This window comes from Hemitrygon akajei, chromosome 11, assembly GCF_048418815.1.
Source record: "Hemitrygon akajei chromosome 11, sHemAka1.3, whole genome shotgun sequence".
Taxonomy (NCBI): Eukaryota; Metazoa; Chordata; class Chondrichthyes; order Myliobatiformes; family Dasyatidae; genus Hemitrygon; species Hemitrygon akajei.
This window is the reverse complement of record NC_133134.1, coordinates 153,856,691-153,880,797: the sequence shown is the minus strand read 5'-3', so window position 1 is coordinate 153,880,797 and position 24,107 is coordinate 153,856,691. Positions and strand designations below refer to the sequence as shown.

Below are 24,107 nucleotides of genomic sequence, written 5' to 3'. Positions count from 1 at the left end.
ACCAGGATCTGGTTGAATGTTAAAATTGTAGGATATCCTAATGATCTAGCTCCTGTTTCTGATGTTCTTTTGAAATCTTGACTGCTTAAAAAAAAACTTTTCCCTTATAACTTTCAATGAACAGGTTCTTGTGATTCTAACTTTTGAATGACACTGTTGGCCAGAAGAAACTACAGGCTACATCCACACTAGACTGGATAATTTTGAAAACACCAGTTTCGCATAAAAACGACAGGCATCCACACTATGCGGTTTTAAAAGTATCTCTATCCACATTGAAATGGAGATTTCGGCGAATCTCCTCCTCCTGCACATGCGCAGGGCTCATCTACCGAAAAGAAGCGCTGTTTGGTGTTGAATCTCGCCGTGAAAGACGGTGCACGTTTGTGTAGTTACAGACTAGAAAAACTTAAACGACGGGCAGCTGTTGGCTCTCGCACAGAAGATTTAGAAGTTTTAAAAAAAACAAATTGCCTAAAAAACAAGTACTGAAGCGTATGGAGGCAACCGACAAGGAATTCACGGACTGTATGATCCGGCTGACGACGGAAATTGAAAAACTGACGAGCTCTGTTGCATTAATAAAGCACCTTGTTAAATGTGTAAAACATGTCTGCATCAGTGTTATCTTGTATTTCCATACAATGTTACATTAGGCTGTTACACATCTATTGTCAGAGAAGTACTTGCATAAATAGGTAAACCACCTTCATACAAGCAAGGACAGAAAACAGGGCAAAGTGAGTACAGCATACTTACTTATTCAGTAAGTTATGGATTAAAGTATTTGGTGAGTACATTTCTAACTCTTCTGGCTTCAGTCTCGTTGCCGTCTGTTTTGAAATTGTTAGGTTGTCTTCAAGAAAACAATGAAATAGCACGCTGCCATCTGATAGCGTTTTCAGAAGTCTCTGGTTGCCCCGTCCACACTGATCTATCTGAGCAGCGTTTTCAAAAATACCCATCCTGGAAAGCGTTTCTGAAAAGCTCCAGTTTCGGGGGATGAAAATGCTGTTTTAGTGTGGACGGAGGGTAAAAACGAAGAGAAAAAGCTTCCGTTATGGATTTATCCAGCGTAGTGTAGACGTAGCCTACAGTCTAATCAAGGACAGGGAAGCAGACAAACCAATTGTCTTTGACTCCTGATGAAGGGTTTCGGCCCGAAACGTCGTCACTACCTCCTCCCATAGATGCTGTCTGGCCTGCTGAGTTCTGCCAGCATTTTGTGTTTTTTATTGTCTTTGTTTCCTCCATTTTGTGAACTCTTAACTGATTCCTGCTCTGGGATAACCTAATCAGAGCAATTGAATGTGGACACAAGAAACTTCAGGTAATGACCTGCTAAACCTGAGACCATTCATGGACAAATAGCTATTTGTTATGTAAATGGTGTGGACTCTGAATTTATTCTGGTCAGAGCAATTGAATGTCAACACAAGGAACTTCAGGTAACAACCTGCTAAACTTGAGCCCATTCTCGGAGCAGCAGCTACTTATTATGTAAAATGCCAGACCTACCAAAGAAGCGATCTGCCATCTTGTAAAACTCTGTCTGGGTTGCCTCATTTAACTGGTTTGGATCAGTTAGAGTTGAAAGTCTCAAGGTCACAAGGTGGGGGCGGACAAAGCCATGAAACAATGTTTGCAGCCCTATACAATGACTAGTAAAGAACGTGACCCAGTTAGGTCAAGTGACCTTGAGCAACGGGATGGAGATCCAAGAGTTCAATTGATGAGGAATACTATAGGAGTCAAGAGCTTCAAATACGCATGGGTGATAGCTCTCCAGCAACTAGAGACCAACCATCATGGATATGGAAGATATGGATATTGTATACGGCTTCATGGACACGTGGAGATCAGGACCATGAGGAACACTTGGCCAGTGTAGACTTCTTTCTCAGGTAATACCTTTTCTTTTTGTGGACTGTTCATGGAGGGTCAGGGATTCTAGTAGGATGCACACAGGTAGATAGTTTGTGAACATACATGCTTCTTAGTTGAAACTATAAAAGTTACTTGTTGGTAAATACAGATTCTCTGTGCCTCACTGATCATTATTACAAAGGGCCTTTCTTGTAACAACACTATAATGCAAATTATACTTCTGTAGATAAGTAACAGTTACCTCTGCCCCAGCTCCAATCCCCGGTACTGGTGAATCAACCTTCCGTTTCTTTCTGGGACCAATGGCAGCTAACGCAGTTAAATTGGCTTCTCTCTGTCTCATTTGAGCCAGTTCCTGTTGTTGCATCTAGAATTGAAGAAGATTCAATTATTTAGATCAAAGAGCTCAACTCCTCCAACTTACTATGGGTTTTCTTAAGTTTCTATGTATCATAAAAAATTGTTAGACACCTAATTCAATAAACAATAGTTTTATCTAGTTGAAAATTTAACTTCTAGAAATTGTTAGAATTATCCATGTTTGTTATGACACAAAAAGTTTATTATACAAATATTAATACTATTTTTCCCATTTATGGATTTGATCTATCATGATTACACACCATTGTTATTTGGTGGTTATGTTATGGCTGTTTAAGTCTAATGTTAGAAATACAAGCATCACTGTTGGAGTTGTATTCCACAGAGTTTTAAAATTTTAAATTAACTGACTATTATACTGATAAATGGATTGTTCCACAAACACTTACTCTGACTATAATATTCTTACCTCTTTGGCCTTTTGTTTTAGCCTTAGTTGTTCAGGGTCCTCTTGTCTGGAGCGAGACTGATGATGAAATAGAAAAAGATGATAAATGTCCAGGAGCATTTGGTTTGAAGTACAATATACTGCAGCTGAGATTAATAATATTTTATATAATATCCTTGAAAACCACTGACTAGTAAACATTCAAATATCTGTATCCTTTAAAGTTCACATTAACTCTAGGTTTTAAGCTGCAACAATTTACTGACATACGGATCTGACTCAAAGGTTGTGTCACTTGCTGATTATTTAATATTACTGTACACTTAATTGCTTTGTTTGGTTTCTACTCCATTCCCATACATGTATAACTCAAAGTAACTTAAGTGACCAAAGTCAGAAGTTTAAAAGTACTAAGAATTGGTTCTATAATTGATCAGTTTGGAGATGGTGGGAACAAGGTATACATCCAAGGTACATGGATGGTTGATGGTAATGTTTCATTCAAACTTTAGAAGTTTAATCCAATCCTGGAACAATCAACCAGCTTGAATTGCACTCATTCCTCCACCTTTAACATTCCCTTCCTCCATCCGAATGCAACATGGCTGCAGTGCACATCATAGATTCATAGAACACTACAGCACAGAAACAGACCCTTCAGCCCATCTAGTTTGTGCCAAACTATTAATCTGCCTAGTCCCATTGACCTGCACTCAGACTATAGCCCAACACAACACTCCCATTCCTGTACATATCCAAATTTTTCTAAAATGTTGAAATCGTCCCTACATCCACCACTTACATTGGTAGCTAGTTCCACACGCTCACCACCCTCTGAGTGAAGATGATTGCCTTCATGTTCCCCTTAAACAATTCAACCTTTCATCTTTAACCCATGACCTCTGGTTGTAGTCTCACCCAACCTCAATCAAATCTCCACTCAGTATTCTGTATTCTAGGGAATAACCTATTCAACCTTTCCCTAGAACTCAGGTCCTTAATTCCCAGCAACATCCTTGCAGACTTTCTTTCTAGTCTTTCAATCTTACTTACATCTTTCTTGTAGGTACATGACCAAAACTGTACACAAACACCATATTAGGCCTCACTATTGTCTTATACAATTTCAACATAACATCCCAACTCCTGTACTCAATACAGTGATTAGTGACGGCCAGTGTGCCAAAAGCTTTCTTTATGACTTTGTCTACCTGCGACACTACTTTCAAGCAGTTATGGATCTGTATTCCCAGATCTCTCTTTTCTACTGCACTCCTCAGTGCCCTACTACTCACCATGTAAGACCTACCTTGGTTGGTCCTCCTCACACTTGTCTACATTAAACTCCATCTGCCATGTTTCAGCCCATTTTTCCAACTGGTCAAATCCAGATCCCGCTGCAAGCTTTGATAGTCTTCCACGCTGTCCACTACACCCCTAATCTTGCTGTCATCCACAAATTTGCTGATCCAGTTTACTACATTATCATCCAGATCATTGATATAGATGGCAAACAACAACGAACCCAACACCAACCCCTGAGGCACACCATTAGTCACAGCTCTCCATTCAGAATGACAACCTTCTACTACTACTCTCTGGCTTCTCTCGGGAAGCCAATGTTTAATCCAATTCACTATCTCATCTTGAATGCCAAGTGACTGAACCAACCTCCCATGCGGGAACTTGCCAAAAACCTTGGTAAAGTTCATGTGGACAACCTCCACTGCTTTTCCATTATAAACTTTGCTGGTAGCTTCCTCGAAATCTCTGTAAGACTGGTTAGGCACGACTGACCATACACAAACCCATGTTGACTATCCCTAATTAGTCTCCATCTACCCAAGCATTTATGCAGTATATCTGGTTCCTTAGAAAACCTTCCATAACTTTCCCACTACTGACGTCAAGCTCACCAACCTATAATTTCTTGCCTTATTCTTAGAGCCTTCCTTAAACACTGGAACAACATTAGCTATCCTCCAATCCTCTAGCACCTCACCCATGGCTAAGGATCTTTTAATCAACAACAACAACAACCTTGTCATCAAGACCAAGGAGATGATTATTGACTTCAGGAGCAGAAAACCAGAGGTCCCTGAGCCAGTTCTCATTGGAGGATCAGAAGTGGAGAAGGTCAGCAACTGGTAATTCCTTGGTGTTATTATTTTGGAGGACCTGTCCTGGGCACAGCATGTAAATGCAATTACGAAGAAAGCACAACGGTGCTTATACTTCCTTAGGAGTTTGCGAAGATCAGAATGACATCCAAAACTTTGACAAACTTCTACAGATATGTAGTGGAGAGTATATTGACTGGCTGCATCACAGCCTGGTATGGAAACATCAATGCCTTTGAACAGAAAATCCTACAGAAAGTAGTGCACATGGCCCAGTTCATCACAGGTGAAGCCCTCCTAACCGTTGAGCACTTTTACATGAGATGTTGTCACAAGAAAGCAGCATCCATCATCAAGGACCCCCACCACCCAGGACACACCCTCTTCTCACTGCTGCCACCAGGAAAAAGATATAGAAGCCTCAGAACTCATGCCACCAGGATAAGGAACACTTATTACCCCTCAGCCATCAGGCTCATGAACCAAAGGGGATAACTTCAAGTGCCCAATCACTGAAATGTTCTCACTACCACTGGACTCATTTTCAAAGACTCATCATATGTTCTTGATATTTATTGTTTATATATTCTTTCTTTTTTTTATATTTGCAAAGTTTGTTGTCTTCTGCACTCTGGTTGAAGGTCAAAGTTGGGTGGTCTTTATTGATTCTGTAATGGTTATTATTTTATAAATTTACTGAATATGCCCACAAGAAAGTGAATCTCTAGGTTACACATGGTGACATATATGTACTTAGATAATAAATTTACTTTGAACTTTAAAATATCTCTGCTAGGGCAATTTTTGCACTTGCCTCCCACTGAAACTGAGGGATCGGGACAAGAAAGGCGGCGTTTTGGGCTCCTTATTTAAGAAAGGATGTGCTGACGTTGGAGAGGATTCAGAGAAGATTCACCAGAATGATTAGGGGAATGAAAGGGTTAACATATGAGGAATGTTTGACCGCTTTTGGACTGTACTCCTTGGAGTTTAGAAGAATGAGGGGGGACCTCATAGAAACATTTTGAATGTTGAAAGGCATGGACAGAGTGGATGTGGCAAAGTTGTTTCCCATGGTGGAGGAGTCTAGTATGAGAGGTCATGACTTAAGGATTGAAGGGCGCCCATTCAGAACAGAGATGCAAAGAAATTCTTTTAGCCAGAGGGTGGTGAATCTGTGGAATTTGTTGCCACGGGCGGCAGTGGAGATCAGGTCATTGGGTGTATTTAAGGCAGAGATAGATAGGTGTCTGAGTAGCCAGGGCATCAAAGGTTATGGTGAGAAGGCGGGGGAGTGGGACTAAATGGGAGAATGGATCAGCTCATGATAAAATGGCGGAGCAGACTCGATGGGCCAAATGGCCTGCTTCTGCTCCTTTGTCTTATGGAACACCTCGTCAGGCCCTGGGTTTTATCCACCCTAATTTGCCTCAAGACAGCAAATACCTCCTCCTCTGTAATCTGCACAGGGTTCATAACCTTGTTTCTGCATTGCCCCGTATTTCATTTTTGAAAACCTCCCACTTACCAAGTATACCTTTGCCACCCTTTCCAATTCCTCAATAACATTTGTTAGAAGCTGCAGCTAAATGCACTACTTGCAGGGGTAGTTGTCAGCCCTTCCCATTTGATCCCTCCTGCTTTATCATGTCTAAACTACAGAACTCTGGAACAATGATTTGTCGGTCCTGTCCCTTCTGCAACCAAGTCTCACTAATGGCTACAATGTGATAATTCAACGTGCTGATCCATGCCCTAACCTCCTCCACCTTTCCAACACTACTCTTTGCAGTGAAATATTTGCAGCTCCATACCACTGTGCTTGACCATTTAATTCCTGACTTTGTATGTAGGCTTAACATGTTTCTCTACAGCCACTCCACTACCTGTTCTGGCACTCTGGTTCCCATCCCTTTGCAAGTCTAATTTAAGCCTCCTGTGCAGCACTAACAAATCTTCCCGCTAGAATATTAGCCCCCACTAGTTAAGGTGGAAACCATTTCTTTTGTACAGGTCCCATCTTCCCTGGAAGAAAGCCCAATAATCCAAACCTTTGAAGCCCTCCCTCCTGCACCAACTCCTCAGCTACGTGTTAAACAGAATGATCTTCCTATTTCTGGCCTCACTAGCATGTGGCATGGGTAGCAATCCTGAGACTACAAACTTGGAGGTCTTGTCCCTTAGCTTGGCACCTAACTCTCTGAACTCATTCATCACCCATCTTGTCCATGTCATTGGTAATGATGCAGACCTCGACCTCTGGCTGCTCACCCTCCCACTTAAGAATGCTGTGGACTCGATCTGAGATGTCCTGGACCATGGCATTCGGGAGGCAACAAACCATCCGGGAATCTCATTCTTGTCCACAGAACCTCCTTTCTGCTCCCCCTAATCAACAAATCCACTATCACTCCAGCTATCCTCTTCTCCCCCTCCCCTTCTGAGTCACAAGAGCCAGAATCAGTGCCAGACACCTGGCCGCTGTGGCTTTCCTCTGCTAGGTCATTCCCTTCGCCCAACAGTATCCAAAGCAGTATTACTGTGGTTGAGGGGATGGCCACCAGGGTACTGTGCACTGGCTGCCTATCCCTTTCCACTCCTCTCTCTCCTGATGATCAGCCAATTAGTTATGTCCTTCACCGTGGGTTTAACTACTTCCCCTTATGTCCTATCAACCTGTCAGCCTCCTGAATGATCTAGAATTTGTCCAGTTCCAGCTCCAACTCTGTAACGTGGTTTGTTAGAAGCTGCAGCTGGATGCACTTCTTGCAGGCGTAGTCGTCAAGGACACTAGAGGTCTCCTCATCCCACAAGGAGAGAATTTCAGTATCCTGTCTGGCATCCCCACTGCTCTATATGTGAAAGAAAGAATAAATAACAAAAAAAATCTAGCTATGGCAAACGTCTCTCCTCTTTAAAGCCTTAACTCCCCACTAACACTGGCCCATTCACACAATGGCCACTCTGCTTCAACCTAACTTCTTTTCATTGGCTCTTGACAAGTGCCTAATTATGCTCAGTCCAATGCCTCCTCGGGAAGTGTGGTGTGCAAAATGTGCCGACTGCCCCCCTTGCTTCTTTTACTCCCTCTCCCTTTACACATTCTAGTATCTCCTCAGGGCTGTGGTGTATAAAATGTGCCGAATGTACCCGCTCACTTCTTTTAAACTCTCTTTCCCTCTACACAATCCACTGTCTCCTCAGGACTGCGGTGTGCAAAATGTGCTGACTGCCTCCACTCACTTCTTTTAAACTCTCTCTCCCGCTACACAATGCAGTGTCTCCTTGGGACTGTGGCGCACAAAATGCTAAATCATCTTAAAAGCAATCTTAACATAACTGCAATGTTAAATATTTGTGGTGGTCACAGATTTATTTAGCCTCAATGGATAAAAAAAAATATGAACAAATACTTCATGGCTGCTATTGTGAGTATATGCATTTGATGTGTAATCAGCAGCAACTTTAGCATTGAACGAGAAGTGTACAAGGCATTGGTAAGGCCGAATTTGGAGTATAGTGTACAGTTCTGGTCACCGAATTATAAGAAAGATGTCAACAAAATAGAGAGAGTACATTGAAGATTAACTAGAATGTTACCTGGGTTTTAGCACCTAAGTTACAGGAAAAGATTGAACAAGTTAGGTCTTTATTCTTTGCAGCGTAGAAGGTTGAAGGGGGACTTGATAGAGGTATTTAAAATTATGAGGGGGATAGACAGAGTTGACGTGGATAGGCTTTTTCCACTGAGAGTAGGGGAGATTCAAACAAGAGGACATGAGTTGAGAAGGGGCAAAAATTTAAGGGTAACACGAGGGGGAATTTCTTTACTCAGAGAGTGGTAGCTGTGTGGAACATGCTTCCAGTAGAAGTGGTAGAGGCAGGTTCGGTATTGTCATTTAAAGTAATATTGGATAGGTATATGGACAGGAAAGGAATGGAGGGTTTATGGGCTGAGTGCTGGTCAGTGGGACTAGGTGAGAGTAAGCGTTCGGAACGGACTAGAAGGGCCAAGATGGCCTGTTTCCGTGCTGTAATTGTTATATGGTTATAAGTCCGGATACAAGAAATGCTCAAACCCCTTTTTTATGGAACTAGAGATTAAAATTTTGTTCTTTGTTGCACATGCTTAATGTACAAATAACAGTATCATTGGACATCAGTTCCAAACTATGATTCCATTGATTTCAATGGAACTGAATTTCAAAAGCAAAGTACACGTAACTGCTACTATACCAAGCATTTTTAAAAAATGAACAAAAAATGCCTAGCCATGTTTGAGTTTTGTTAAATTGCAGTAACGACAGTCTCTTTAAAATGCATGACATGTGGCCTACCTTTGCCGCTCGCATTAGAATTTCCCTTTCTTGCTCATCTTTTCTCTGTTTTTCTATTTGATCCAGTTGTTCAAAGAACTTCAGCTGTGACCTTACATCACTTAATTGCTCGTACCTGTCATCCTCCTAAAGTCAAAAGGTAATCCAAATTATTTGTTGTTTGCAGTAGTGGTGACAAAAAAAATCTTCTACATATAAACTTCCATAAATAAAAGAGTCTGTTCCATCATGGTTTCTTGCTTTTTGCAAATTTGTGAACAGTAATACTCCAAAAAAACACTTTTGTTCTACAGCGTGTGTGAGTAAGAAAATGTTCCATTCATCACCTTCTTACCCCAGTAACTCAAACTCTCCTCACTAATAACAACAAAAAATGGCTAACTCAGTATTTAACCCAATAACACAATGATAATTAATTCATATTAATGATAACTGATAACAACAAAAGCCCTCAAATATATGTATTTTGTTAAGCAGTTTCATTTTGTTAAAGTAGATTGAACCTCTGTTTAAACCAAAGTAAAATAATGCATATTTCATGATTGTGTAGTTTTGTGATTTGCTGCTGGAAATACTAAGATGGTCCAGACAGTACCAAAGATGAGAGACTCAGTGAATTTGGGCTGATAACCCTCCTGATGAAAGGTCAATGACTTGAAACATTGTCTCTATTGGAAATATTGCAGAATATTGGTAGCTCAGGTTGAGTGTTTGGTTGATCGCTGAGCTTGGCAAAATATTTGCAGACGTTTTGGCTCCATTCAAGAAGCCAGCATCAGTGTGCAGTTGAGGGTGTTGTCTCCTCAGAGTATAGCTTATACACCCCTCTGGGATTCGAACAGATATCGATTAGACATCATGATCTGGTCGGCTGGTTAAAAACACTGAACAGTTTAGCATTAGAAGATTCTGATTGGCTAGCTTTGAGGGAGGTCCGTTTGCTTCGCTGTCCAGATCCCGAGTTTACTGGCCATTCGTTGATTGTTGGCGTTGTAGCGATGTGCTACACACAGCGCTGAAATAACGACATGCAGTCGGTAAGTCGTTTCGAAACTAGTTTATTCAAACTTTGCGGCGCTGGCATTTAAATCCCTAGTGCCCGCCCTCTCTGGGCAGAAATGATGTCAGAGGTGCATTACCAAAGTCTCCCCCTGCGCGCTGGCTATTTGTGAACTGGTTCCCCTGCGCAGAAAGTGGGTCGCCACATAACCCCCCCCCCCAGAACCGGTGATACACCCCCCAATGTCCACAGTCTGGATCAGGCTCTGTTTGGGAGGTCTGCCTCTGCGCCGCGGTGCCTGAACCTCGACCGGCTGCGCCAAGTCCACATGGGCTGGTTTGAGTCGGTCCACTGTGAAAACCTCCTCTCTCACCCCAATGTCCAGAACGTACGTGGAGCCGTTGTTGTTGATCACCTTGAATGGCCCCTCGTACGGCCGCTGTAGTGGTGCCCGGTGTCCGCCCCTTCGTACAAACACAAACTTACAGTTCTGCAGGTCTTTGGGTACATGGGTCGGGGTCCGTCCGTGCAGTGAAGTTGGTACGGGGGCCAGGTTGCCGAGCCTTTCGCATAGCTTGTCCAGGACTGCTGCGGGTTCTTCCTCTTGCCCCCTTGGGGCTGGTATGAACTCTCCCGGGACAGCCAGGGCGCGCCGTACACCAACTCGGCCGACGAGACGTGCAGATCCTCTTTGGGCACTGTACGAATTCCAAGCAGGACCCAGGGAAGCTCGTCCACCCAGTTAGGTCCTCTCAGGCTGGCCATGAGAGCCGACTTCAAGTGACAATGGAAGCGTTCCACCAGTCCGTTCGACTATGGGTGGTAGGCAGTTGTGTGGTGCAGCTGCGTTCCCAACAGGCTGGAGGTGAACTGGGCGCCTCTGTCAGAGTTAATGTGGGCCGGTACCCCGAAGCGTGCTACCCAGGTTGCAATCAGTGCTCGGGTGCAGGAATCGGCAGATGTGTCGGTTAGCAGGACCGCCTCTGGCCACTTCGTGAACCGGTCTACCATAGTTAGGAGGTACCGCGCTCCTCGGGACACTGGTAGGGGGCCCACGATATCCACATGAATGTGGTCGAACCTCCGGTGGGTGGGTTCGAACTGCTGCGGCGGGGCTTTAGTGTGCCGCTGCACCTTGGTTGTTTGGCACTGCGCGCACGTTCTGGCCCATTCACTGACCTGCTTGTGAAGTCCATGCCACGCAAACTTGCTGGAGACCAGCCGGATGGTTGTCCTGATAGATGGGTGTGCAAAACCGTGTATGGAGTCGAAAACTCGCCGCCTCCAGGCTGCCGGGACGATGGGGCGAGGTTGGCCGGTGGCCACGTTGCACAGGAGGGTCCTATCACCTGGACCTCCAAGAAAGTCCTGCAGCTGCAAACCCGAGACTGCGGTCCTGTAGCTGGGCATCTCGTCGTCTGCCTGCTGCGCCTCCGCCAGTGCTGCATAGTGCACCCCCAGGGACAGGGCCTGAACAGCTGGTCTGGAGAGTGCGTCCACCACGACGTTGTCCTTTCCTGAGACATGCTGGATGTCCATCGTGTACTCGGAGATGTAGGACAGATGTTGCTGCTGGCGAGCTGACCAGGGATCGGACACCTTCGTGAACGCGAAGGTCAATGGTTTGTGGTCCGTGAACGCGGTGAACGGCCTGCCTGCTAAGAAGTACCTGAAATGCCAGATTGCCAGATACGGTGCCCGGTCGAAAGCACGAGTTTGGGTGGTCATAGGTGCTTGCTGAAGAACGCCAGGGGTTGCCAGCGCCCCTCGATGAGCTGCTCCAGCACCCCACCGACTGCTATGTTGGATGTGTCCACCGTGAGGGCGGTCGGAACTTCCGTTCTGGGGTGCACCAGCATTGCGGCATCTGCCAAGGCTTCCTTGGCTTTAACGAAAGCGGCCGCGGCCTCCTCGTGCCAAGTAATGTCCTTGCCTTTACCCGACATCAGGGTGTACAAAGGGCACATGATACGGGCTGCTGAGGGGAGGAAACGGTGGTAGAAGTTCACCATACCAACGAACTCCTGCAGGCCTTTGACTGTGTTGGGCTGGGCAAAGTGGTGGATCGCGTCTACCTTGGCGGGCAGAGGTGTTGCCCCGTCTTTGGTAATCCTGTGGCCCAGGAAGTCGATGGTTTCGAGACAGAATTGGCATTTGGCCGGGTTGATCGTGAGGCCGAAATGACTCAGGCGGGAGTAGAGCTGGCAGAGGTGGGACAGATGCTCCTGACGACAACTGCTGGCTATAAGGATGTCGTCCAAATAGATGAACGCAAAGTCCAGGTCGCGTCCCACCACGTCCATTAGCCGCTGGAAAGTCTGTGCGGCATTCTTCAGGCCGAATAGCATTCAGAGGAACTCGAACAGGCCGAACGGGGTGATGAGTGCTGTTTTGGGGATGTCTTCAGGGTGCACCGGGATTTGATGTATCCCCGGACGAGGTCTACTTTGGAAAAGATTCTTGCCCCGTGCAGGTTTGCTGCAAAGTCCTGTATGTGCGGCACGGGGTAGCGGTCTGGAGTGGTAGCCTCGTTCAGTCTGCAGTAGTCGCCACATGGTCTCCAACCCCTGGCTGCTTTGGGCACCAAGTGCAGGGGGGAGGCCCATGGGCTGTTGGACCTCGGTACGATCCCCAATTCTTCCATCCTCTTGAACTCCTCCTTCACCAGGCGGAGCTTTTCCGGGGGGAGCCTTCATGCGCGGGTGAGGAGGGGTGGTCCCTGGGTTGGAATGTGGTGCTGTACCCCGTGTCTGGGCATGGCTGCCGTGAACTGTGGTGCCAGAATCGATGGTAAGTCCGCCAGGATTCTGGTGAATTTGTTGTCCGACAGCGTGATGGAGTCCCGGTGTGGGGCCAGCAACTTGGCTTCACCCAGGGAGAACGTCTGGAAAGTCTCGGCATGTACTAGTCTTTTCCCTTGCAAGTTGACCAGCAGGCTGTAAGCTCGCAAGAAGTCCGCCCCCAGGAGTGGTTGGGCCACCGCGGCCAGTGTGAAGTCCCACGTGAACCGGCTGGCGCCGAACTGCAGCTGCACTGTGCGGGTGCCGTAGGTCCGTATCGTGCTGCCGTTTGCGGCCATCAGGGTGGGTCCTGGCTTCCTGTTGCGGGTGTCGTACCCCGTCGAGGGCAAGACACTGATCTCCGCTCCATTGTCGACCAAGAAGCGGCGTCCCGACTGTTTGTCCCAGACGTACAAGAGGCTGTCCTGGTGGCCAGTCGCCATAGTCATTAGCGGCTGCTGGCCCTTGCAGGGCGAGTGACAACGGCGGGCTTTTGTGCCCCACCGCTGGTGGTAGAAACAGCACTGTTCACTGGCCTCCTCACTCCTGCCTCTGTGTTGTGTGTGCCCCCCTGCCGGGCCTGGTCTGGTCTGCTGTTGGGCGCGTGGCCTAGTAATCTGACCGACTAATCAAGCTCTCCCTCTTGGCTTTCCACAGCACGTCTGCCCGGGCCGCCACCTTCCGGGGGTCGCTGAAATCTGCGTCGGCCAACAGCAAATGTATGTCCTCGGGCAGCTGCTCTAGGAACGCCTGCTCAAACATGAGGCAGGGCTTGTGTCCATCAGCCAGGGACAGCATCTCGTTCATCAATGCTGACGGCAGTCTGTCTCCCAAACCGTCCAGGTGAAGCAGGCGGGCACCTCGCTCATGCCGTGAGAGGCCAAAGGTCCCAATGAGCAGCGCTTTGAATGCTTCATATTTGCCTTCTTCCGGGGGCGACTGTATTGAAATCCGCAACCTGGGTGGCCGTCTCCTGGTCAAGGGCGCTCACCACGTGGTAGTAACGCGTGGAATCAGAGGATATCTGCCGAATCTGGAACTGGGTTTCTGCTTGGCTAAACCACACGCGTGGTCGCAGCATCCAGAAAGTTGGCAGTTTTAGCAAAACTGCGTGAACAGATGAAGAGACGGTCATCTTTGGTCCAAATCCCGTTTGGACCGTCGGGGTCACACAGCTACACACAGTGCTGAAATAACGACACACAGTTGGTAAGTCGTTCCGAGACTAGTTTATTCAAACTTTGCGGCGCTGGCATTTAAATCCCTAGCGCCCACCCTCTCCGGGCGGAAATGACATCAGAGGTGCATTACCAAAGTCTCCCCCCGCATGCTGGATATTTGTGAGCCGGTTCGCCTGCACAGAAAGTGGGTCGCCACAACGTATTTGTTTTTCTTTTCTCCGTGAGGGTTCATATGCCAGATCTATGCCGATGTGTTTGTTGATGGATCCTTCTGTAGAGAACCGGACTTTGAGAAATTTTCACTCTTTTCTTGTTCTTGCTTGAGTCAAGACACTGGCTGTCGTCCAGATGAAATAGTGTTCTTCGTCTTCTTGAGATGACAGCGAGAACGGGTCGTGTCAAACTACACAAGCGACGAATAAATTAATTGTACTGCTGTACATAAAGAATGTCCCGAATATAACAGCACGAATGCTTCAGCAACACATCACAGCTGCTCACAAACTGACTGCAACTCGAAGTACAACAGTGTGACTAATAGAACAAACATTATTTACAAAATCGAGTGTAGTGAGTATGACAAGTATTATGTTGGTCAAACAGGAAGAAAACTATCGACCAGAATACACAATCATCAGCTAGTGAGCAGAAGGCATGACCCACTCCTGCTAGAATCAGCTCATGAAGGTGAAGAAGGACGGCAACTGGACGGCAGCCAGAGTCTTGACTCAAGCAAGAACAAACAAAGAATGAGAATTTCTCAAAGCCTGGTTCTCTACAGAAGGATCTATCAACGAACACATCAACATAGATCTGGTATATGAACACTTTACCAAGAAAAGAGAAAGAATAAAGTCAACAATCAACAAATCGCCAGTAATCTTGGGATCTAGACAGCAAAGCAAACACTTTCAACAGACTTCCCTCAAAGCTAGCCGATCAGAATCTTCTACTGCTGCACTGCTCACAGCGTTTTGAACCAGCCAACCAGATCACGACTCTAATCAATATTGATTCGGACCCCGGAGGAGTATATAAGCCAGTATTCTGAGGACAGAATACTGAGGACAACACTCTCAACTGTGCACTGAAGATGGCTTCCCAATTGGAACCAAAACATCTGCAAACACTTTGCCAAGCTTGGCAACCAACCAAACTTCCAAATTTCTCTCAGATATTGCTTGGTCTGTAGAGTATTGTTAGTATTTTCTTTTTTTTAAAAACGTGTTTATTTAGGTTTATTGCAACATACCACTTTATTTAAAAACCTGAATAAAAGATTGAATATTCCACCAATATATCTTTGCAATACAATCATTACATGTATTAGCTTTCCATTTGTACAGAGCTGACTCTTGTGATTGGGAGTGGAAATGATTGGCTTGACTTTCTACTTCAAACACCAAATTGTTACAGTTGCTAAACTGTTCATTCTTGGTATTAGGTTGAGTGAGAATCAAGCTTGGCTGTACTTCCATTGTGAGATTTGCTGACACCACTGATTTCCCACCTTCATGAGATACCAAAAAAATGACTTACAGCTATGGATATCATCACAAACGATAGTGAGTTTAGTGAAAGAAATATTGCTTACCACTGGTATCACATGAAAAAGGGAGCAAGTGTTTTCAGTGCATTTACCTTTCGTTGTAAGAATTTGTAATGGACTTGTATTTTATTTAGATGAGGCTCAGTCTAGCAAGACCACAAGTAATTCTCCACTCACCTTATATGTGATGTTTCTTTGCTGTGCAACTTCAGATATCTTTTCTACAAGTGTTTGTAATCTCTGTTGGGTGGCATGCGACACAAAATTTACTACATCAGGATGGACATCAGTAATTCCATGTTTTTTACCTGTTCCCAAAAAAAGGTTAAAGTGCCTTTTTTAGAAAAGTTAATATTCTTAATTGAATTATTGCACTCCTTTTACTAATTCTGTACTATAAGCTCAATACTGCCCAATATACTAGTCTCTGGTTCCACATAGTTAACTGGAAGTCAAAATATCCTTAATTACATTTCTATTTATTTATTATTGTAACTTAGTGTTTTTAATGTCTTGCAATGGAAAGTACTGCTGACACAAAAATAAGAAATATCACAACTTTTTAAAATTGACTTAAAAACAGGCTTTTCTGACCCAATAAATGACAGGTGACAACAGGGCTTTACTCCCAGATGAGCTAGATGCCTTTTATGCTCGCTTTGACCATGAAAACATGGAGGCACCTTCACAAACTCCCACAGCCCCCGATGACCCTGTGATTTCAGTTTCTAAGAACAATGTGAATGCATCCTTCTGGAGGGTGAACTCACGGAAAGGATCCGGGCCAGATGGGGTACCTGGCCAAGTTCTAAAGGCTGGAGTGTTCACAGATATCTTTATCTTCTCACTTTGGCAATCTGAGGTACCAACCTGCTTCAAGCAGGTTTCAATTACATCTGTGCCTAATGAGAATGTGGTAACCTGCCTTAACATCTAATGTCCAGTAGCACTCACATCCACTCTGATGAAGTACTTTGAGAGGTTGATGATGAAACATATAAACTCCTGCTGGAGAAGTGACTTGGATCTGCTTCAGTTTGCCTACTGTCTCAACAGGTCAACAACAGATGCCATCTCATTGGCTCTTCATTCAACCCTGGAACATCTGGATAACTAAGATGCATACATTAGGATACTCTTCATTGACTACAACTCAGCATTCAATATGATCATCCCTTCAAAACTAATCAACATGCTTCAAGACCTAGGCCTCAATACTTCCAAGTGCAACAGGATCCTTGATTTCCTCACTTCCAGGCACCAGTCAGTTCAAATTAGTAACAACATCTCCTCCACAATCTCCATCAGCACAGGTGCACCACAAAACTGTACGTTTAGTCCACTGCTCTACTCACTTTACACTTGTGACTGTGTAGCTAAGCATAGCTCCAGTGCCAAATTTAAGTTTGGTACCACTGTTGTTGGCCAAATCAAAGGTTGTGACAAATCAGCATATCGGATGGAGACTGAAAATTGGGCTGAGCGATGCCACAACAACAATCTCTCACTCAACGTCAGCAAGAACAAGGAGCTGATTTTGACCTCAGGGGAGGAAGCCATTGGTCCATGGCAGTCCTTATCGGGGGATCAGACGTGGAGGGTCAGCATCTTCAAGTTCCTCAAGTTTTCATTTCAGAGGATCTGTCCTGGGTCTAGCATGAAAGTGCCATTATGAAGAAAGCACAGCATGCCTCTACTTCCTTAGAATTTTTTGAAGATTCAGCATGTCATTTAAATCTTTAAAAACTGTCTATTTATGTGTGGTGCATAATATTGGTTGCATCACAGCTTGGCACAGAAACATCAATGCCCTTGAATGAAAAGCCTACAAAAAGTAGTGGATATAGCCCAGTCCATCATGTGTAACGCCCTCACCATCACTGAGCACATCTACACAGAGTGCTGTCGCAAGAAAGTAGCACCCATCAAGGACCCCCGCCACCCAGGCAATGCTCTCTTCTTGCTGCTGCCACCGGAAAAAGGTACAGAAGCCTCAAGACCCATACCAATGGGCTCAGGAAGTTATTACTCCTCAACCATCAGTCTCTTGAGCCAGTGGGGACAATTTCACTCAACTCCCCTCAACCTCATTTTTGAGGACTTGTCATCTCATGTTATCAATATTTATTGCTTAGTTATTTATTATTTGTTTTCTTTCTTTTTGTACAGTTTGTAGTTTTTTTTTTGCTCATTGGTTATTTGTCTGTCCTGCTGGGTGCAGTCCTTAAAATTTTCCATTATTTCTTGTAGTTATTGTGAATGCCCACAAGAAAATGAATCTCAGGTTGTATATGGTGACATATATGTTCTTCGATAAATTTAGTTTGAACTTTGAGCATGTGCTGTGCAATTACACCCAAGAGACCAATTAATGTATAGACACCTACGTCTTTGGAACGTGGTGGAAATTATAGCAATTGGAGGAAACCCATGTGATCACAAGGAGAGCATACCAAGTCCTTATAGAATTGAACCTGTATTGATGGCGCTATAATAGTGTTACGCTAACTGCTACAGTGCTGTGTCGTGTATCAGTGATAATAAATCTGGTCTGATAACAGGCATGCATTATAATGCTACAGGCATATCTGTATATTATGTAGGTCCTTTATGTTCATGCAAGGTGATGGGCAGTAATTGTAGATGCCAGAATGTTTTACTTGCTTGAAAACATAGATGTTTGTTCTGTAAATATATCTAACTTAATTTTGATGACAATCAAAACAATTAGTGTATGTGGTTGAAATGCTATTGCTCTTGATCGCTGTGCTTAGTTAACAGCCTTCAATAAACAACATTGGTAGCTGACAAAGACACAACTCCTGCTGCAATTCCAATGCTAGGCAGCAGCATTTTTATTCCCCCGACCACTTGTTTTCAAATGCCATGTCAAACATTTTGTTTACAGATATCTCTAGGAGTTTGAAAGGAACTCATGTTTTTTGATTCTCTGTCTCATTTGGTTCTTTCAAAAATTGCATTGGAAAGCACATCCACCCTGCAACAATGAGTAGGTATTTCTTTACCTATTTCTAACATTCTTCTGTGCAATGGCGCAGAAAACAAGAATGCTTCATCTTTACATGATCTTGTCAGAGTGCCCACCAATTCTGAATTTGTTGCCAAAATTCGTGCACTTTCTTCAGACAGATTAACTCCAGCCATAGATGCCACATCATTAATGTCATCATCATCCCTATAAAATTTCAAAAGTATACACAAGTGTCATTATTAGAGGTAGCCTACAAATTAAAAGAATCTCAAATGCTAATTTAAAACTGGATCAAAATGAACATATTTGTCAGAAATGTAGTTACGAATATAAGTGAAAAAGACCTATTTGAACTGTCCTTGGTCAACAGCACTGGTAACCTGCTTACAATGATCAGACAGGTGAAAGACACATATAGGTAATTCTTTACCTAGCACAATCATCTCACATACACAGTGTTCAAAAATACTTGACATATTTTTTCAAGGTACAGACAATGAATTTCACCTTGCCAGCATTGCAAAAATCTTTGAACAAAGAAGCTGTTTTCTCTTCCTATTGGGACATGCCTCACTCTGTGCTCAGTGCAAGATGTCTCTTCCCTAGAGAGTTAAACAGAGACTACTATTTGTGATGTATTATCCCAGCACAAAATCTAATCTAAGTTAAGCAAATGGGCACTATGTCTCAAGTTCCAATTAGGTAACCTGATGAAGGTCCAGAATTCTAAAGTAAGAAGGACTTAGTTAAAATATATACTAGTTGAAGAATTGAGGTTAGTTTTAAAGGAACAGCCATTTTTGTTGTGTTTGATAAATATTTACCTGGATTTGGTTCAAAAACCATATTAAGCCTGATTTTTAAATAAACATTGAGATTTTGGTTTCACTGCTTTCCATCCTTAACTTTATGAGTTTAGACTCAAACATCTCACCTGAAAGAACCGCCTGCTGCTGCTGCTGCTGCTTCTTTAAGCTTGTTCTTTTGAACAACTGACGTCTGGACAGAATAAGTCAAACCAGCTTTACTTCCTGGCACAACTGTCGGTTTCATAACAGGAACTGTAAAATTATAGAGAACTTAGGTGGATTAATCAACTTTTTTTATATCTCCAATGGTTACAATATATTACTAAACTAAAAATTGTTGTAAATGTCTAAATCATAGGCACACAAAACTTTGTACAACAAACTATCACACTTAGGATGTTTGAGGATGAATACCCTTTGGCAGCCAGGGACATTTCTATCATTCATCCTTGTATTAAGCCAGGTATATTTTCTATATATTATCTTGTGTTAACAACAGAAGTTCCTCAATATGCTGAAACATTATTACTTAAGTTGTGAAAGAACCTACTCAAACACTGCAATGTACAGTTTTATGACAATGCAAAATGGTTAAGGGTCACTCTGGCTGTCAAAATTAATAACTTGTATTAGTAAGGTCAAGATGTTCTGTATCAAGTGATGTGGAAATATTTAGTGCATTCAACTCCACATCTGAAATTCAGTTCTATTGACATCCTACTCTGCATGTTTAAAGGACAGCAAAACAGTTATGGAACAGTATAGACATAATCCATAATTATTTTATATATTTAATTTTCTATTTTAAGAGAAATAATAATATTTAGGTTTACCTGTCTGAAGTTGCTTCAATTGCACCTGTGAAGGTGCAGTTAACATGATGCGATTGTGAGGTTGTCTAAGTGTTACCATGGGTGTTTGTGTCAGAGTCACTTGCGGTCTGGCTAGCGTTCCTTGCTGCTGTTGAAACACCTGAAGAGGCACACAAATATGAAAATATACAAGCATGAAACTAGCATTTTAAAAAATCAGCATTTTTATAACATTTTAGATCATAATCTTCCCACACTAAAGCTAAACCAAACAGGATATGAAAGTTATGTAACTGAAACTGTTCAATCACCTTTAATTTCATATTATGTTACAAGCTATTGTTTGATATCTGCTGACAATACTGTTCAGCTGATTTTTCAACCACAACTTCAAGCAGATAATAAATTAATTAGAAAACCTCTCTAAGGCAGCCTCTGGTGAACAAGTTTACACAAACTCTGAAAGTAAGGGACCCTGAGGCACCCTAGGTGCACAGATGGCCCTATGGATTAGTTGTGTTCCTTTGACTTACCTTGCCAGCTTGTACTGACTGTCCAGGTTGTGCTAGACTTAACACTGGATGTTGGAGGGTGCTGGTTACCGTAGCTGTAGAAGTAGTTGTCCGTACTACAGGCCGCTGCTGAACAGTGTTTCCTAGTACCACTGCCGTCAATGCTGTTGTGGTTGGAGTTGAGGATTGTTGTTGACTTTGCTGAATAAAAGCCTGCGAGTCCTGAGTGAGTTGGCGCAAGGCTGGCAAGCTCCGCTAAGAATGCACAGAACAGTTAAACTTTTGAACTAATCATAGTATGATTTAAACAAAAAAAACTACTTTCACTTTATGCAAGGTGCTATCATAGTTAGGAGGCTAACAGAATGTTACAGAGTCATGGAGTCTAAGAGCATTACAGACAGAACTAGGCCTTTCAGGCCATCTCGTCTGTGCGGAACTGTTACTCTGCCTAGTCCCATCAACTCATAGCTGGATCATGGCCCTCCATATTCCTCCATCCATGTATTTGCTTAAATGTTGTAATTGTTCAATGTTGTCTTTCTTTGACAAGAGAATGGAGTAGAAAAGTAGGTAATGTTGCTACAATAGTGCATGATACTGGTGAGACCACAGAGTACTGCATACAGTTATGATCTCCTTACTTAGGGAGAGATATACTTGCATTGTAGGTAATTTAGAAAAGGTTCATTCGCTGATTTCTGTGACAAAATTGTCCTACATGACATATTCTAAGCAGGTGAGCGCCACATCATCTCAAGGGTGGGAGGTGATCTTATAAAAATATGAGATATTCTGAAAGGGTTGACATGGAAGAAGTTTCATCTTGGGAGGAGTATAGAACCAGGATACATGGATTCAAAATATAGCATTCTCAAAATTTTTAACATTGTTGTGAATCTCTGGAATTGTCTGTCAGAGAGATTTGTAGAAGCTGGATCATCAAATATATTCAAGGCCAAATTGCACGGACTTTGGATCTACGGGATTTGGGAAACAGACAAGAAAATGCAGTCAAGAACAAGTTCAGACCAAACAGGATTTAATTGAATGTGGACATATACCCCATTCCTACTCCTATCCTTTATATCTTCCTGGCACTAATTGGATTTTTTAAAACTTGAAAATGCCACCAATTCCTGAATACTTGGTTTAAAGCAGGGGTCCATTATGTCCAGGGTGTCTGTGAACTTGGATGGGGAAAAAAATTACATCTTTATTTTCACTACCCTCTAACAAAAATTTAGCATTTCCTTCAATTATGAATGCAGGCAACCAACCAACTGTTTGGTAGCTATATTTCAAAATAATTGGTTTCTTTTGTAATGCTACGTATTTTATTTCATGTATTTAAACATAGTATTCTGAGATGGGGTCCACTGGCTTCACTCGACTGCCAAAGGAGTCCATGGTATAAAAAAAGGTTAAGAATCCCTGGTTTAGAGTAATTCAGCTATTACCAATAGAAGGTCATCAACCCAAAATGTTAAATCCATTTCTCCTCCATAGATGGTGCCTGATCCACTTAATATGAGAAGCATTTACTAATTTTATTTCTGACTTTCAGCATTTGATGTCTTATCTTCCTTTTTAAGTTGGGTTCCTGATACTCCAAAGAACGGGACTGGCTAAACCCAATTTCTCATGTACTAGTTTAACAAATGTGTATTTTTAGAAGCTGGAACAGGGGAAAAAAAAAACTTTTAGAGGAAACTTTCTGCTATATATACACACAAGACATGTACATTATTTTCAAATCATACCCATAATAATGGATGAAAGAACAGATTAGATGTTCTATTTCTTAGTTTGTACACATCAATGCAAAAAGTAACTTTATTCCCTTATGAAACTAACCGGGGGATTTATTGAAAATCTACAGAAAGAAACCCAACTGGAAATAAAATGTAAATATAATGCAACACACACAAAATGCTGGTGGAACACAGCACGTCAGGCAGCATCTATAAGGAGAAACACTGTTGACATTTCGGAGGGGTCTCGGCCTGAAACGTCGACAGTGCTTCTCCTTATAGATGCTGTCTGGCCTGCTGTGTTCCACCAGCATTTTGTGTGTGTTGCTTGAACTTCCAGCACCTGCAGATTTCCTCGTGTTTGCTTGATAAATATAATGCACATAATTTTTCTACAGGAGAATCGGTGTGGTGGGGTGGGAAGGGAGGAGATTTTATTCTCAATAACTGATAGAATTTCGACTAAGCCTGATATCGAAGAATGATTATATCTTAGTCTACATAATAGAAAACAAGTTATCTAGTTTTCAAATACTGCTAATCCTGGTTTTGTTCCCAAGCATAATTGAATTTATCATAAACACAAGGGACTGTATATCATAAACACAAGACACAAAGGATGCTGGAAATCCTGAGTCACGCACATAAAATGCTGGAGGAATTCAGCAAGTCAGGAAGCATCTATGGAGGGGAATACAGTCAACATTTCAAATCCCTATAAAGAGTGTCAGTCCGAAACGTTGACTGTTTATTCCCCTCCATTCATTATGCCTGACTTGTTGAGTATTTTGTGTGTTTGCTCAATGAATTTATCAGGCAGAACACAAAAAACACCTCTTTCAAACATGAAAAGTTTGGACTTATCATTATCAGGCAAACTATAAATTACCTTCAGGAAAGGCACAAGGTATGGTTGAGGTGATGAATTGAGCTCTCTATATAACCGGCTTGTAAAGTCTTCAGCATCAATTTTCCCATCCTATAAAATGAAAAGAGTAAAACTGGAATTGATTTCAACATGTTGAGGACATTTCCAATTTCAACAGACAATTTGGTGTTCTGTAGGGAAAATAATTCAATGATTGTTCTTATTTAGTATTCAATAGCACCGACTGTTACATTTTAATAAAGGTAAGAATCTCCTCGGTAGGCAATTCTGCACATTTGATTTCTCTAGGGCTGATGCAGTTTCAGAGCTAATGGTAGGTAGTTCATGCACTTGTACAATACATCAATTTTTTTGTGAAGTATCAGTCTGAAAATGGTTTTTACCATCTAAAATAATGCCACATATTTTTCCAAATTAGATAAATTCTAAACATGGTCAGATTTTGATCAGAAAATCAGAATGACTTCTTTAAATTGGAAGGTAACCATATAATAATAAGAAATATAAACTGCCAGTCTGAATAATGGAGCTTTTATGCACAGGTGAATGTTTCTTTTGATCTGTTACATTATTTACCTATTGAAGAAAACTTAGCTGAATTTTGTTCTATATACATTATAGACAACTTGTCTGTAATGCTTAAAAGAGGATCCAAAAGATTTTAAAGGCCACGGAAGCCTTAGAACTTCATGCTTTGAGTGTTCCAATGCCTCACT

The 24,107-nt window shown here is 42.8% G+C and overlaps 1 protein-coding gene across 1 annotated transcript in view; it reads right to left on the bottom strand.

Moving 5' to 3' along the window:
- LOC140736150 (transcription initiation factor TFIID subunit 4-like) overlaps positions 1-24,107 on the bottom strand; it is a 114,289-nt gene that overhangs the window by 6,065 nt on the left and 84,117 nt on the right. The window contains exons 6-14 of the mRNA XM_073061978.1: positions 23,392-23,481; positions 20,770-21,003; positions 20,258-20,396; positions 19,550-19,676; positions 18,650-18,819; positions 15,801-15,931; positions 9,114-9,239; positions 2,678-2,734; positions 2,129-2,254 (exon numbers count right to left, since the gene is read on the bottom strand). Of these exons, the coding sequence (XP_072918079.1) occupies positions 2,129-2,254; positions 2,678-2,734; positions 9,114-9,239; positions 15,801-15,931; positions 18,650-18,819; positions 19,550-19,676; positions 20,258-20,396; positions 20,770-21,003; positions 23,392-23,481 (1,200 nt within the window). The remainder of the gene's footprint in view (positions 1-2,128; positions 2,255-2,677; positions 2,735-9,113; positions 9,240-15,800; positions 15,932-18,649; positions 18,820-19,549; positions 19,677-20,257; positions 20,397-20,769; positions 21,004-23,391; positions 23,482-24,107) is intronic.